Source organism: Plectropomus leopardus, chromosome 24 (genome assembly GCF_026936395.1).
Source record: "Plectropomus leopardus strain MGB_pleo_1.0 chromosome 24, ASM2693639v1, whole genome shotgun sequence".
NCBI classification, from domain to species: Eukaryota; Metazoa; Chordata; class Actinopteri; order Perciformes; family Serranidae; genus Plectropomus; species Plectropomus leopardus.
The window spans coordinates 3,528,575-3,546,290 of record NC_142199.1 but is presented as its reverse complement, the minus strand read 5'-3'; the positions used below and the strand labels follow the sequence as shown (position 1 = coordinate 3,546,290).

General features: G+C 39.6%; 1 protein-coding gene across 7 annotated transcripts in view; it reads left to right on the top strand.

Moving 5' to 3' along the window:
• The window catches only part of LOC121963068 (plakophilin-4-like), a 63,296-nt gene that overhangs the window by 1,010 nt on the left and 44,570 nt on the right, over positions 1-17,716 (top strand). For all 7 annotated transcript variants that reach the window (XM_088074732.1, XM_088074731.1, XM_088074733.1 and 4 more), the window contains exon 2: positions 217-390. In XM_088074732.1, the coding sequence (XP_087930858.1) occupies positions 277-390 (114 nt within the window). In that variant the 5' untranslated portion in view covers positions 217-276. The remainder of the gene's footprint in view (positions 1-216; positions 391-17,716) is intronic.

Genomic DNA, 17,716 nt, shown 5'->3' with positions numbered 1-17,716 from the left:
AAATTCACTACGAGTCCCTGCAGGGATATTTAAAAAACAGAGCGAGCTCCAGGTCAAAGAGAATCCCTGCAGGATTATTATAGCGGGTAAAACACAATGTGATCCCTGTAAAGTCGCACTTTGACACACTAAGAGGTCCCCGGGGGCATGACTGATTTTCTGTTCACTGTGTCTCCTCCTTGTCCACATCCTAACCATCTTGCTGTCCCTCTGCAGGGTCAGAGAGGGCGCCTCAGCAGCCAGCCGGCTCTGGACTATCACGGGGAGGTGGAGGCGATGGAAGAGGGGGACGCAGAGGGGGAAGGGCCCAGGGCGGTCAGAGAGGGGCCGAGCGGTCACGCCAGCAGCACCACCACAACCACCAACCTCCTGGCTTCAGTCAAAGAGCAGGTAAGAAGCAGAGGATGCTGCAGTCACACCCTTGTTGTTGTGTGGGCTTTATTTTCTCACCTCTTGGTCATTTACTCACCAGTTCATTCACACTTGATCTAGTTTTTTCCCACACTGACCACCTTCCTGCTGTTTTTTTTTCTGGAGATCATATCTTTACTAGATGAATGATCTTATCTGCTCCAGGATATAACCCATGTGCCCGGACTGATATTTTCTGGGACCTTATTGCTCTCGTTTAATTTCAGAAAACGTGTTAAGAAATTTGATTAATCTGTCCGTTATTAGTTACAGTATTAAGTCTATCTCCAACGAGCCAGCAGAACAGCATGAACAGATAACACAAGGGCCCCTTGATACAGACATGTAAAAGGCCCCCCACTGGTTGTGCAAATAAGAAAGACACCCAGACTGAAAGAGACACAAAGGTGGTTGTGTTGTTTGTAGTCATTTTGCATCAGTTTGTAGTCATTTTGCATCAGTTTTGTAGTCATTTTGCATCAGTTTGTAGTCATTTTGCATCAGTTTGTAGTCATTTTGCATCTCTTTATGGTCATTCTGTCTCTTTGCATCTCTCTATAGTAATATTACATTTTGTTTGTTGTTATTTTGCATCTCTTTGTGGGCATTTTCACCTATCTGTGTTTTTTTGCATAATTTTTCATCTTTCTTTTCATTGTACATCTCTTTGTGATCTTTTTGCATCTCCTTGTCATTTTTTTGTCATTTCTGGTCATCCTGAAATGCTTTAAAATAATTTTAAATGCATCTTTTTGTGGTAATTTAGCATCTCATTGCGGGCATTTAGCATCTCCCTATGGTCGTTTTGCATCTCTTTGTGGTCATTTTGTGTCCCTTCTGGTCATCCAGTAATGCTTTAGAAATAATTTTGACTGCATCTCCTTTTGGTCATTTTGCATCTCTTTGTGGTCATTTTGGATCATTTTGCAGTTCATGAGGTCAATTTGCAACCTTTTGCTGTCATATTGCATCTGTTTGCAGTAATTTTACATCTCTTTGTGGCAACTTTGCATCTCTGTGGTTGTCTTTGTAGTCATGCTACATCTTTCTGTGATCATTTCGCATTACTTTGCCCTCATTTTGAGTCTCTTTGTGATCCTTATTTGCATTTCTCTTTGGTCGTTGTTCATCTCATTTTGCATGTCTCAGTTGATTTCTGTAGACATTTCACATTTCTCTGTGACCGATTAGGATCTGTCTGCGGTTGTTTTTGGTCTGTTTGTGGTCGTTGTGCATTTCTTTGTGGTTATTTGATTGAAATACAACAAAAGATGTTATCAGTCTCCTCATGCAGAGGCTGTGGTGCAGGGACCCTGGGTCTGTACCCAGTAGGCCTGTTCAGTAATCCATCTGTGATACCGTCACCCTCTGACTCTGGTCGCAGGGAGCGCCACCTCCTCTGGCCCCGCCCCTGTTCACAGGATAAATGAAGTCAGTGATTCACTCAAATTTACTGAGCAAATCCTGAGGATTATCTCCAGATGAGACTGTGCTATGCTGAGCTTCCCGAATTTGCATCCAAAATTCTATTAAAACTCTCACTAACAATCACTGGACTTCGAAAATCCTCTACCTCAAAAATGATTAAAAATAACATGAAGAAACAGGAGCACATTTTTGTCGATGACTGCAGTGTTTTATTGAATTTGTAGTGGATGTTGGATGAGGGACGTGGCAGAATTGCACAAAATTAAGAACAAAAAAAACTATTGCAGTTATTACAAATCGCTTGTAATATTCATCCTGTGCGAAAAGTATTTTATGCAAACTGACAGCGATGTTATGAAAGTGTGTTTTTGTACTTGTTTCCTTTCACACATTTCAGTTACAGTTTTGTCTTCCGCTTCTCACTGAACTGAAGCGTCTCCCCAAACAGTCAAATTCATTACCTTACAAAGTTTTTCGTCCTGTCACCGTCCCCGTCCTCGCTATCGCTGCTCGGGCAACGTGTGAATTTCGACAGTTGTGTCTGGTTAGAAAAAATATCGAATTAACGTCTCGCTGACACTTTTTAAGCGCTGAATGTTGATATGGACTGACAGTCAGAGATATGTTTTCCCTGCCACCGACTTTTTGACACTCATTGAAAAAACATCAGATCTGTGTTAAATATTAATGAGGGAAATTCACAACAGAGACACTTCCAGCTGCAGTGTGAACGCTGCCTCCGTCTCTCCGTCTGTCTCCCGTTCCCCGCTGTTATTTTTATGCCTCTCTCTATCCCGTCAACATGGGAGTCTGTCTGTTCTCCTGCTCTTAATTATGCCTGGACCGTGGCCATGTTCTCAACTTAGTCGCAGGGTGTGTGACTCTGAATTAGGCGCACGGCTATTTAAAGGCGTATGATGTCCAAGAAAAGAGAATCTGCTCTTAGTTTTAATCTTAAATCTCTGTGCAGCAATCAGGAAAAAAAGTGGGCCTCAGATTGCTCTGAAGTCTCAACTGATGTGGAGTCAAGGCTTTTTGGTTTCCTTGATGTTGCTTTGGTTTTCTGTAAACGCACCAGGAGCTGCTGTGTCACTCCTCGATCATACTTAAAGGGATAGTTCAGATTTTTTTGAAGTCTGGTTGTATGAGGCACTTTCCATCATCAGCAGGCCGGTTTCTGTTACAGGTTTGCACAAAATTTAAGCAATATTTTCTAATTGTTGATGAAACAGAATTGCGAGATGACTGCGTTTGCATTGAGTGATGTTATTTGGCTTCTCCTCTGTTAATAACATACCAAGAAGCATGGCAACGGATGTTCAAAACATAAGCAGGTTTATTTCTATTGCAGCCACCGCACTAGCCGTCATTATTTCTAATCAAAGGCGACGTAGGCGTGTTAGCGATAATGGAAAGGAAAGCCTGGGAGCTGATAGTCCACGACTGATCTGCTCAACTTTTGAAGAGTTATGCGATGCAATAACTTCTCTTGTAGCGCCTGCTGCATCATGTTTTATGTCACACTAAAACATTCGGGCAAAATAAAACTGTCCTTCAATTTTGGTCATTATGAAAAAAGTCTTAAACTTCATTCTGAGTGGCATTTAAAAAAGTCCGAAAAAGTCTTTAATCTAACTTGCTTTAAGCTGCAGGAACCCTGAGATGACGCTGACGCTGTTTATGGCTTTCACTTCAAAACGCAAACTGTGGGCGTGACCACTGACATGTACTGTATAAATACATTTTTTATGGATAAAACTTCTTCAAAACTATCTCTTTAATGCGTCAAAAGCTTTGAAAACGATCCTGAGAATCCATGACTGCTGCATGGTTTCTCTGCATTTGCATTGTGTTGCAGTGAAGCAGATATGTCGTTTTGGTTTTTTTTTTTGCAGTAGCTGCCTGTGATGTCTTTGTGATAACAGCATTCAGAGTTGCTATAATCCATAGTGAGCACTCCTGCAAAAGCTTCAATCAGAATCATCATACTTTAGTACTAATCTCCAGAGAAAAGAGCTGATTTCTCTCATCATGCTGTGCTTCTTGACAGCACGGCGAGAAACGGGTGTTTAACAGCGAACAAAGTGCAGAAAACACCTTGCAACGTACAGCTTGACTGCGATTCTAAACTTGCAAGTTGCCAGAGAGCAAATATTTTATCGTGTAGCTTGTCTCAGACTGTTGAACAGGCTGCAGCCAGAAAATATAATCAAGTTGCTTTACCTTTCTCAGTGTTGAAATGCAAGCGGCAGCGCTGCTGAAGCGTCAAATCTACCGCCTGCAGTTCCTCCACAGAAATGTCAAATTAGACATGCTAAATGGAGCACATCAGTTATTGCCTTCCATTGTGTTCGGGGCCTGATGCTTTGCCACTTTGCTCTCATTTATCCCATTAAAAGTGGGAGAGTGATAGACGTGAGCGGGGAAATACCGGAGCTGGGGATATATGCTGCGACTTGGAAACCTAAATCCAGTACGCAGTTTTAACTCCGTCACTTCTCGAGCAAACGCTGTGAGATTGATTAGATGTTGAAACAACAGCTTGCAGCAAAAATGCTCCAAAATGAAAGATGAGACGTCTGTAGCTGCTATTTGCATCGTTCTGTGAAATCGAGACTGAAACATGTCCCTGATATCAGATGCAAACAGTTTACGGAGCTGTCACAATATGAAGTTTTAACGTGCCAAAGCACTGTGCTGAATGAGTTTGTGCTTTTTTGGGTTGACATTGAAAATGACCTCCTGCTGCACATCAGCACACTCGCCTTGTAGCTTTGGCTCATAAAGATTGTGACCCCAAAAAATCCTTCTGGTGCAAAAACATCTCTTTAAACTAATACTTTGAATAAGAGGTAAAAAGATTAAGCGCTAGTTGATCTAAGAGAGACTGCAGTTATCGGACGGTTTACAGCAGGGACACTCATCTTGGTTTGCTCGGGGGACACTTTTGCAAAATGACGCTAGGGGCCAGTCGCAGCAGCCCTAAACATGTTTGTAATATTTTAGGACATTTATAGGATTTGAGGACATTTCTAAGATGTTAGCACATTTTTCAGATTTTGGACGTTTGTAGGATTTGAGGACATTTCTCAGATTTTAGGACATATCTAGGATTTCTAGGATGTTTGTAGGGCTTTTGGACATTTCTAGGATTTTAGGACATTTCTAGGATATTGGGATGTTTCTGATATTTTAGAAAATGAATTGTAGGATATTTATAGGACTTTTCTCAGATTTTTGGACATTTATAGGATTTTAGGACATCTATAGAAAATTGGGTTGTTACTAGGATTTTAGAATACTTCTAGGATTTTGGGACATTTCTATGGTTTCAGGACATTTCTCAGATTGTAGGACATTTATAGGATTTTAGGACATTAGAGGCTTAGCGAGGACCTCTGTCAGGGGGTGCAGGGGATCCTCCACTGGCACTTTTTTTGATAAACAAGCTCTATTTTTATGCCTTTTTATGCACTCTGGTACCTTATGTATACTAAAAACACAGTATTGTAGATGTATTTCTAATTAACAGAAACCTTCTGAGTTTCTCTCTGTTATCGTACTATGACTAGCTTAATTGCCTTGTTATCACATATTATAACAAATTCTAACAAAACAAAACTTACCAATACCGTCTCACTTAGTCTTTCCACCGCACCAGCAATCACCAATTTGCAAGAAAATCCTTAATTCACCAAGTTAGATGTGAAAATATGCTGAGTGCACACGCTGTTTATCCCTGCTGCCTCTCTCTGCCCCTGAGCAGCTGCTTTCACGAATTCTTCAGTGTACTCTTTACTTTCACTGACGGAGAGTTGAAATTTATAAATAGTCTCTGCAGCCCACAATACTCAAACCGAAGCACCTGTTTCTCCACTTGAAATCTTAAATCATTCAAAATAAGTCTTGTTACAACACCATCACCATCGCCTGGTGTCACACAGCCAGCAGCTGCTCGCAGCTCGGAAAAACATCAGCGCAAATCTCCAAATATTACTCGGATAAACTGATAACATGTTGGAAATCTCAAAAAACAAACATTTTTGATTTTTTTTCAAAAACAACAACCAAGTGTGGCCAAAAAATGTGCAAGTTTTAGTAGAAACAAATGCCCTAAAATAGGCAGAAAAAGTAAAAAGCAAAAATCAAAGTAAAAACAAATAGGAAAATGACCCAAAAGTGCTGAAAATTGAAGGGAAAAAAGTATATTTTTTTCTATAACAAAAAATTAAATATAATTAGAATATTTATAAAAACTATATTTCTAAATGTAGTTTTTTGTTGTTTATTTATTTATTTATTTTTTAAACTAATTTCTAATTTTCCTAGGGACATTTAATGCCAAGTTGGTCATTGCCTTTTTCCTAATGTTAATGATAGAAACCATGCTCAGGTTTTAAGGGTTAAACAGCTTGTGAAAGGCGTCTGAACACAGCACGAGAAAACTGATCCATGTTGGAAAGGGCTTTCAGGGTTTTAAGCTTAAAAACTGTTTTTTTTTAGCAAGTACAGGATGATAAAATTGGCAGCACCAATCAAAGTTTCATGCTTTTGCTCTAAAATAGAAGGAATATTAAAAAATTGCACAATGCAGAAGCGTCATAGTTTAGGAAAAGAATTAAGTCAATAACTGTACGTTCAATTTAAGAATCTGGTTAGCTTAGCTTAGCACGATGATGTTTGATATTTGCAGTTTACATTACGTTAATTACGTTACGTTACGTTAATTATTGAACTACAGAGGTGATGGTTCAGGAGACTTTTTTATCACGTAGTATCACACATATTTTATCTGCTCAGTCCAGAAAAACGTTTTTTTTTTATGATGAGTGCAGTATTCAGGCTCACATCGGCTGTAAATATTCTTGTCTTTCTCCTCATTTTATACATGTCATTCAGCTCAGGCATATTTAACCCTTTGAATCATGAGTAAATGAGCTTAATGTCATTCAAAAACATGGAAAAGGCAGTGAGCAACTAAAGAAGGAATGACCCAAAAAGTAGTTACTGAGATATTCGTAGAAAGTTATAAGAAAATAACCCAAAAACTAGGAAAAATAGAAAAAAAACAAACAAGGAAATGACCTGGAAAAATAAATAGAATAAAATAAAGTAAAATTAAATAAAATTTAATGATAACAATAATAATAATAATAATAATAATAATACAAAAACTATATATATGTTCTTCTTTTTTTCTATTTTCTTTATTTTCTGCATTTTTTGCTCATGTTTTAGAGGTTTAACTTCCTGTAAAAGGTGTCTGAACGCAGCACAAGAAAACTGATGTCGATCCAGGTTTCAAAAGGTTAATATCTTTAAATGTTTTGGTAACTAAGGAAAAAATAAAAAAAAAAGCTCTGGGGGTTTGAACAATGCTTGGCTGCACAGCAGAGGTGGCCTCTGCGATGGCTGGTCAATGAACAACAATAAATCTCCCTTAGGTCAGTTTTGATCCTGTTAGGGAAAACAAGGCAAGTTCATCTTTCATTTTTTCTAAAATACAGAAGATCTCGTCGGCCAGAATGTTATCAGATATTCATCTGAGACCTCTTTTGGCTCCCCGACAGTAGTGCAGCTCCCAGGTGTAAAAGCAAGGCCCCGCTGTACGAATGTGACGCACGGTGCTGCTGAAAAAGAACATGCCTGCTCAGCAGAAAGCCCTCCCAGGGAAGAGAGGAGGGAAAAACCTCAATAAAACAACAACAACTGGGCCACGTCAGCGCTCTCCGCTCAGATTGATTCTGACGATTAGGGTCAGAAACACCGTGTGTTCGTCAAAGCAAATTTACTGAACCTCGACGCAAATGATTGATGGAGCTGTGGCTGCTTTTCCCGCTCGCCTCATATGAGCTGCAGGGTCACCGTCTGAATCTGAGGGTTAAAGCGGCTCCGTCAATCCAGTTATGTCACCGCGCGCCGCCGTCCTTTCCCTCATAATATCTCCGGCACAGAACTGTTGCTGTTTGACATCTGCCTGGATTTGAATGCATGCTCTCTGTCATATTTTTGGAAAGAGAGAGCTCATGATGGTCTGTTGTTGCAGCCTGCCGTATTGACTCAACATCACGGATGCTCAAAGTTGCGTGTCGTGTTTGTGGTTTGCAGGAGAGTTGATGTGCTGGAAATCAAAGAGGAGAATCCACCCTCGGATGCTGTTTCAGATCGCATCAATCTGTAGCCCTTTTTTTTTACACAGAGATTGCGCTATAGGGCCGCTACAAACACTTCTTTTTTTGCCTTTGCATTTTAACAAAACACCAAACAACTGGCTTACAGTATTATTTTTAGACGACATACTGGCATCGCGGTAGCAAAATAGGCGTATTGGATGTTGCGTTAAGCCTCCTGCAGACTGTGATTTTTGCAGACTGTGCAAGCCACATTATGCAACATGGATCTTAATAAACTTGGGTACGACATCAAGTTTGATGTGTGCAGACTACTATAACATCGCCTACTGAATCGCAGGCTACGCATGTCCATCGACGTCAACACGCAAGAACAAAACGTTCATCCACGCCGCTGTAGTGGTAAAATGGAAACAAACAAATCGAGCCCTCGCCATAGAGCCATTTATGTGTGTTGGGAAAATTCTACATCATCTTTGCACCTCTCTTTCATTGTGCGACGTAGGACCACCGTTTTAGAGCTACGACCAAAGATATCGCCACGTTTCTGCCCCGATGGTGATCTTTTGAATAGAGTTCCCCAGAGCTGATGTTTTTCTGTTGGCCAGCCCAGAAACGAACGATGGGATCGCCTATGGGATCTTTAATTCTTAAATAAGTTCTGTGGCAGACAAACGTTTGTGATACTTACACGTTTTGTTCAGCAAAATAATCGTCACAAATGAACGACGCTTGTAGGATTTTTGAAGCCTAACTGTAATTGCTAACGTTAGGTTAAAACGAACTGCACCATAGTCACATCGCCACCGCTGCAAATCTGTAAAGCCGTGTTCAGCTCGGCGCGGCGTGATGATGTTCTGTCGTCTCAGTTAGCCACCTGTTAGCAACCGTCTTTTTTAAGACACGTTAAAGCTTCAAAGTTCATGAGTGGGATATTTACCGACATACTGTCATAGAACAAAACGTGAATGTCTCTTCAGCTTGTGTTAACCACAGACCTGATTTAACCCTTTGAAACCTGAGCAAATTGGTTCGATTTCCTCTAAAACATGGGAAGAAGGCAATGAGCAACTTAAGGTTAAATGACCCAGAAACTGACAAGAAAGTGTCCAAGAAAATAACTTGGAAATTAGCATAAATAATAAATAAATAATATGTAAATAAATAAATAGTAATAAAAAAGGTCAAATTAAAAGAAAAACAAAACAAAAAAAGGCTATATAATAATACTAAAATGTAGTTATTAAAGTTCCCTTACTTTTTATTTAATTTTCTAAATTAGTGATTTCTTGCAATTTGCGGGACATTTCTTGCCAAGTTGCTCATTGCTTTCTTCCAACTTTAAAAAAAACAAAACATCAATTTGCTTAGGGTTCAAAGGTTAAATAAAGGCGGCCCAAGAGAAGTGACGTCAATCCAGGTTTCAGAGTGTTAAGGCATCTAACCAAAAATCCATAAAAAAAAACGATTGACTTTGAGACGACGCAACCGAAGGGGCTGAAATGCTCATTGATTTCCAGGTTTTAGGGGTCCTTACTGGGGCTCTCTATTTGTGGACATTTTCTGGACATTGCTTCTCCTGTAGTGGGTTGCACTACCTCTGTTTCTGGCTGAAAGGCGTGACAACGCTGTCTCCGAATTACGCGGCCATACCTTTTACATAAAACGGCGAGCTGGCATAATGGCGTGATATTCTCCTCTTGAACAGGCAGCGTAAAAGAGGCTAATGAATGCATTATCAGGAGTTATTTCCTCTCTTCGTGGCCCCAATTTGACTCCACCTGCCTCATCTACTTAGTGACTTCCACCATCTCCCAGAATGCCTTTTGACGGCCCTCGGAGAGCGAGCACAACTTGTTGCCTTTCATCAAAGGTGGGCGTATAAAGAGACATAAAGTGTTATAATTCATCGATGGGTTACGTGTGTGGGCGGAGAGCAGGAGAGATGGCTAAACAGAAGCGGGATGCACGGCATTGTGGTCTGTTGAGGCAGTTGTGGGTGTAGTAGCATTTTCTCTGAAGATTTTTCTGCATGATTGCTGAAAATGGTGCTTCTGGAAGGAAATGTCGTGGCTGTAAAGTTTCCTGCATTACGTCATCGGTAGATATGCTTCTCTGTGCTGCAAAAAAGGGGCCTGAAAATGTTAATCTGCCTTTTTAACTTTAAGTGTGAGATCTCCCTTTTAAGATGGCGATTTAAAAGCAGGAGCAGCACTGTGTCGCAGCGGCAGAACTAGGCCGAACATTTCACGGATATCACAGATGCAGTCCGGATAAACCAAACTGCCGGGGCTATGATTAGACACGGCGAGAAGGAGTAAGACGCAGAGAGGTCTGTGGTTGGTGTCACTCGATAAGGGAGAGAAAAACACTTTGTGATGGCGCACAATAAGCCGTGGCGAATCGTCCGGTAGCCCCCAGCTGGTACGAGGCATCGCCTGGCACGGCTCTGCCTCGACCTGGCAGGGCTGGGCGTGTTTCCAGACATTACGAGGTGACTGGGTGCGTGGCGGCTCTGTTTGTCCCTCGAGGCGTGCCGTAACGCGGCGAGGCTGAGACAAGGAGGGCTGTGTGCTGCTGCCCCGTCTCTGCACCGCTCTGAAGTGATGTAAGGAGATGTGGAGGCAGAGTCAGCAGCCGTGCTGTGACAGTACGCAGCATGTTGAAGCACCATGTTGTTTGAATGGCGCTCTGTTGTGGCCTTTAAAGTACTGAACGTGCCAGCCCGCATCTGACGCTGTCACTTCATACTTTAGGTGACCCCTCTTTGTCCTTTTTCCACTTCTAACACATCTTCAACTTCTCTTTTTCCATTAAACGCAACTTATTTTGCACCTTTTGTGTCATTCTCCCACTCAGATCATCTTAATTATCTGTCGATCTTTTTTTAGGTTTTTTTTCTCACTCATTTAATCACCAATTTGCGTCATGCTATGTGTGATTGTATTTTATCGTTCTGTTTTTCACCTCACATCACCTTAAAAAAAGCAGGAATAAATTAGATAAAACAACGCAACCGTGCACACTTAAAGTGTCAACATAATTTAAAGGTGTGCCAGGTGTCCCTGCAAAAATCAGCACGTTTTAATTTATTTTTTTTGTTATTTTCAAAGAGTTGTACAAGTACAACAAAAACAGGCTTCTTTGTTTTTGCTGGTTCGACAAACCCTAAAGACAGAGATAACTGGTACCACAAAGGTGCTTATCAACCAGCTGTGTTCGCCTAGAAAATTGATCGATATCTGCCGCCGACGTCAGTTTTGTCGTGCTGTATTCAGACACCTTTTCACTACCATTTATACCTTTGAAACATGAGAAAATTGTCACTCAGAGACCCATATGGACCTGAGAGACACTCAAAAAAACACAGAATTACTACAAATGGCACAAAATGACACAAAAAACCTAATTTTAAAAGACACAAACTTAACACAAAGAGACAAAACAAGCACAGACAGAAAAAAATAAAATTGATAAAAAATTGACAAGAAAATCCCCCAAAAATTTGTTTAAAAAAAGACGGGAGGTAGGTAAAGATCCAGAAAACAACTATATTTATAATTATATAAACTTTGTATTTAAAATTATATTACAGAAATAATCATTAAATATATACAATAAATACATTATTTTGTTTTTACTATTTTTGTTCATTTTCTTAACGTGTTTTTCTCTTCTTTTGGCTTAATGTCTGGTAATTTTCTTGTAACTTTTTTACTGTTTTCTTTTTTGTTATTATTTTTGAAAGAAACCCATCTCTTCAACCACCTTCAAAATGTTTGCATTGTGATATTTTTTGCACAAACAAAAACCTTTTGATATTCAAGTCTTTCATAATGTTTAAAAGTAGGTGTTTTTTCTCTGTCCATTATAACTGGCTATAAATTGAGGCTATTTTTGGAGAAGTGGATCTGCAAATGTTGCTTTTTAGCTGAATTCAAGCAAGTTGAGACAAAATCTTGTTATTTTTGCATCATAAGTTACCATGGTGATCTTGTTAAAAGAGAGTCCCTTCTGTAAGATGTAAAACCTTGGCTTTTGACTAAATATACCTCTCTAACCCACCAATCTTGCTTTGTGGTACAGCCCTCAGATCCACAGAGCTTATTGTGTGATATTTTTAGTTTCTCAATACACCTGCTTTCCTGTGTTAATATTTTTTCTGTATGGCTCATGCGCCATCGTAACAACACAATAACATTTAGAAATTTAGCAAATCAGCTTGCATAAGACTGGACTCAAAATTAAAGTTTTTCTCTGCAGTAGCGCAATTAAATTACCATTTTGCAATATTTTGGGAACAGCCGCCTCAAAGCCAAAGCAGCCCTATAAGCGGACAAACATCTCTCCAATTAGCTTGGAATAATTGCTGCAGAAAAAATCAACACTTCTTAACACTGCAAAATTAGCTGTGTGTACCCAGTTACCTCATGGGGATCTTTGAAGTCTCATGCAGTCTGAACTCGAGTGATAATGTAAATGCTGTCCCCTGTCTATATGTGTGTGTTTAGGTGTTAGATTATATCTGAATTAAGAAGAGTTTATGTCTGTTTATGTGAGTTCAGATGCAGACTCGTTGCCTCTGAGCTCAGCCCGGTTGTCTTTGTTGTTTTGCCGTCAGCGTCAGTGCAGACGGTATAGTGGATGAGACAAAAGCAAATAACCAACATGATGAGACCATTAACTAAATCACTGTACACCATCTGACTAAAGAGACTGTCAAGGCTCTGTGCATCACATGGCCGCATCTGACCCAAATACAAAAGAGCTTTTATCTGGAGACGTAAACAGATGAAAAGCCTGAGTGTGGATTTAAGTGTCTTTGTAGTTTTTAATGGATTATCATGTGAAGGGCTTTTAGCCTTCTGTACCACTAAAATGATAGATAGATAGATAGATAGATAGATAGATAGATAGATAGATAGATGAGGGATCACCACAGCTTGGGTCTTCACCGGCAAAATGTCCCTCAGAGACCCATATAGACCTGGAAGACACTCAAAAAAACAAAACATTACTGCAAACAGACAAAAAATGCAGTTTAAGAGACACAAAAACAAATTTCAAAAAGATACAAACTTAACACAAAGAGACCAAACAAGCACAGACAAAAAAATGACCTCAAAGAGACACAAAACAACTACAAAATTAGCGTAAAGAAGCGCAAAACAACCACAGAGACACAGAAAGGAACAAAAGTACTACAAAATGACATAAAATTACTACAAAAAGACACAAAACGACAAACAAAAAAACACCCTAAAAGAGATACAAATTGACTGCAGATGCACATAAAATTAGAACAGATACCCTTGAAGAGATACAAAACAACTTCAAAAAAGCAAACTTACCACAAGGAGACAAAATAAGCTTAAAATGCCCTCAAAGAGACACACAACTACTACAAAAAAGCCACATAAAATTACCACAGAGGCAACAAAAATCCCACAACCACAAAGATAAAATGCCCTTAAAGAGATGCAAGAACAATTACAAAATTTACAAAATTAACATTAAGAAGAACAAAACAACCACAGAGACACAAAACAACCATAGAGACACCACATGCCATCAGACAAATTGAATATAAATCCACACAAAATGCCCTTGAAAAGACACAAAACTACTACAAAAATACACATTATGACCACAAAGAGGCACAAAACAACAATGAGACACAATAGGTCCTCAAAGAGACACAAAATAACTACAAAGCCACATAAAATTAACACAAAGAGACACAAAAAATTAACATTACTGCAAAAAGACAGAAAACAATAAACAAAAAATGCCCTCAGAGACACAAAACGACTACAAAAAGACAAAAATCGACATAAAGACATGCAAAACAACCACAGACACAAAGACAGACAGACAGACAGACAGACAGACAGATAGATAGATAGGCATTTGGTGTCTCTGTGGTACCATATGAAACGTATGTATGCCATACGAATTTGTAATTATTCACATCTGACATTTAAGTGGAATGTCCAATTGATTTAATTATTTTGTTGGGAATCCGGATCACCCGGAAAAACCCATGTAATTGAAAGTAAAAAATTTAATTATAAAAATGTCAAGCCAATTTTGGGGTTGTTTGTTGGGAATCCGGATCACCCGGAAAAACCCATGTAACTGAAAGGAAAGATTTGTAATTATTAAAATGTCAAGCCAATTTTGGGCTTGTTTGTTGGGAATCCGGATCACCCGGAAAAACCCATGTAATTGAAAGGAAAGATTTGTAATTATTAAAATGTCAAGCCAATTTTGGGGTTGTTTTTGTGGAAACCGGAGCACCCGGAGAAAAACCACGTGGGAACATGGGGAAGCCAGCAGTTATTTGTGATGTTGTCGGCTCAAGGGGAAGTCAGCCATCATTTGGGGAAAAGTCTTTTCAGGGAAGATTTAGAAGGATGTCCAGCAGGTCTACATAGATCTTACTCACAAAGATCCTTTTTCCTTCTTGGCTGAGGCGTGCACTGTCTGATAGACACATTTGGTCTGGACAAACTAGGGAGTGATGCTCCACCAGCTCACCACCAAACCCGAGGACAGTGGAGGCAACCTGATAGTTGACGTACCTTCTGTCGTTTTTTATGCTCTCCTCGCACGCCTTTACTTCCAGCTGGCTAATGCTGGAGAACACAACCCTCATGAAAGGAAAAGCTCTCTGAAGCTCTGTTAGATCCTTTATCATGGTGGTTGCTAATTCCACAGCAGGCATCAACCCGAGGTCGTCACCACCGGCGTGGACGACCAAGATGTCTGGGGTAGTCAGAGTTTCTTTCATCTCTGCATTAAAACTGGGAATAACATCACTCCAGTGCATGCCCTCTTTGCCCAACCACTTCACCTTGGCATTTAGACCCAAATTCTCCCCAAAGTGATGATGTGCGGCTGATTCCCCTTGTTTGATGAAGGTTGAGCCGATTATCCAAATCTTGGTGGTGGTGTTGGTCTTTCCTGTCTTCTTTTTTGGGAGTATTGCTGGGATCCGACGATGTCTTTTAACGGATTTTGCCCTATGTTTGCATTTGTTCCCTCTCCTTGTCTTTCTTTTTCTGGAGGCCATGTCAGTGTCTTTGCCGTCTGTTGACTCTCTAGCATAGGTCCACTTCATTGTCTCCTGAGGCCTAGCTTGGCAGATCCTCTTCCTTTCTGGAGAAGACAAGTCTGGTTCTTCCTTTCCCCCCTCTGAGATCTTACAGTAAGACCTTTTTAGCAAAGGTCTGGCTTGGGAGAGGGTGGTCCGGGGTGGACGTCTTGTCTGATCTTTCTTCAGTCCATCTTCACAGAGTTGTAGCTTCTTCCTTTCTGGAGAAGACAACTCTGGTTCTTCCTTTCCCCCCTCTGAAATCTTACAGTAGGACCTTTTTAGCAAAGGTCTTGCTTGGGAAAGGGCGGTCTGAGGTGGACGTCTTGTTTGGTCTTTCTTCAGTCCATCTTCACAGAGTTGTAGCTTCTTCCTTTCTGGAGAAGACAACTCTGGCTCATCTTTGCCCCCCTTTGAAATCTTACCGTAGGACCTTTTTAGCAAAGGTCTGGCTTGGGAGAGAGCGGTCTGGGGTGGACGTCTTGTTGGATCTTTCCTCAGTCCGTCTTCACAGAGTTGTAGCTTCTTCCTTTCGGGAGAAGACAAGTCTGGTTCTCCTTTGCCCCCCTTTGAAATCCTACAGTAAGGCCTTTTTAACAAAGGTCTGCCTTCACAGGAGATGGTCTGAAGTGAAGGAATTGTCAGACCTGTTTTGGGAAAGGGGCAGGTGCTGTTAGAGGTCCCGTCGCCTGCCTGTGATAGTGCAGTGTAGGACCTCTTCCGATTTTCCAGCACCTTGATGTTGGCGACACAGACAGTATTCATCTGAGCCATTTTGGAATTGAACATCTTCTGCGGTTGTAATAGACGATATAGGTCGGTGAAGTTTTTCCAACGTCGTTGAAGGAGACGGTTCGAAACTCTGCCAACGATCTTGACTTCTGTAAACAGAAACGGCAATCAACTGACTGAAACTGCGAAAGAGTCTCCTATTCATAGAGGGATGGCTTTATTACATCAGGTTCTGTATGGCTTTGTTACATCAGGTTCTATATGGCTTTATGACATCATGTTCTAGAATTTTTGCGTGGAGCCAACAGAACTCTCCCGTCGTCATGGTGATGAAGTTCCACTTGTTGACTGGGTTACCGCGACGACTGATGGCGCATGATTTCAATTGAAATGAATGATTCTATCTTATTTTACCAATACAAATGACAAATACATTCCATCATCACCATTTCTGGTGTCTTCCATACATTTTGGTTTTCTTTTAAAATGCCCAACTTGTTGTACTTGAACTCAAGCGCATTTGATAAATACAGTCAGGTCCGATTCTATGCCTAGAACCGGCCTCGATGACAGTGATGCAAGTTCACATGAACAGCACATCAAACAGTTCCAAACTCATGCGTTTTCTCCCCAGTTAGAAAATATTATTGCACCAAAAACCAGTGAAAGGCTACTGTTACAATAACACTTTACTTTGACCTCGCCTTTAAATATCGTGAGATAAAAATATGACACAAATACAAATTAAAAGAAAAAAGTGTAAAATACTTATACAGATACTGTATGTTTAGTTGATATGCTGTATGTTTAATTGATAGTTGTACGTGATATAAAAATATTGAAAAAAGAAATATCGCAAAGTAAGTGACAAAAAAATTCAAAATAAGACATTGCACAAAAATGTTAAACAGTTTAAACATAAAAGATAGTATATGTTCTCATGATAATTGTAATACACATATGTGCACTATTTTTACCAAATAATATGAAAATATATAAATATTGCACATAGTAAATTGCAAAGCAATGTTACACAAACATGAATGGTATGTATAAAGATATTTACAAATATATATGTGCACAGGCCAATGTAAGTATAAAGTTAAATAGTGTAATTGTAAAATAACACTGACAATATCAATACTTAATAAATGTAGTCTATACTTATGTCGCAAAACACAATACAGCAAGTGTTAATAATGACCAAATAAGTCTAAATAAAGTCAATGCGATTAACAGGCCCTGAGAAAAGCATGTGAAGACTGACATGTATGTACAACACGTCCTTATTTCTTGTCAGAAATATATTGAGGGGAAACTCTGTTAATGGCTAAAGAGTTGCAGAATATGGTAAATCAGGCATTTTCATAAGTGCTTTATAAGGACTAATAAGTAGTCACCATGTACAGTATGCTAATATATGTTTATCCTGAATATGTGTACTTTATTATGGAATGATACCAATATAGTATTATATATAGGAAATTATACATTAGTCGCAAGGGACATTGCATTGCTTAATGAGTGTTTTTACTTTTGATAATTTAAATATATATTAACAGATATTAACACTTATACATACTTTTACTAGAATTTTGAAAAGAAGACTTTTACTCGTAGATAGTACACTAAGTAGATTTTATTGAGTTTACATCTTAACAGCACAGCCTCCACATTGTTAAATAACAAAAAATAAGATAAATAATGATAAAAATAAAATTTGACAATAATAGTACTTTCACTTCTAATGGAATATTTTTACATTGTGGTACTGGTATTTCTACTTAAGTTAATGATGTAAATACTTGTTCCACCGCTGCGAAAACAGACAATTTATTTGGACCAAACGTCCAAACCACAGGCGTGAAAGTGACCTTAGAACTACAATCAATGACAGCCGAGTTTACCGTGTCACTTT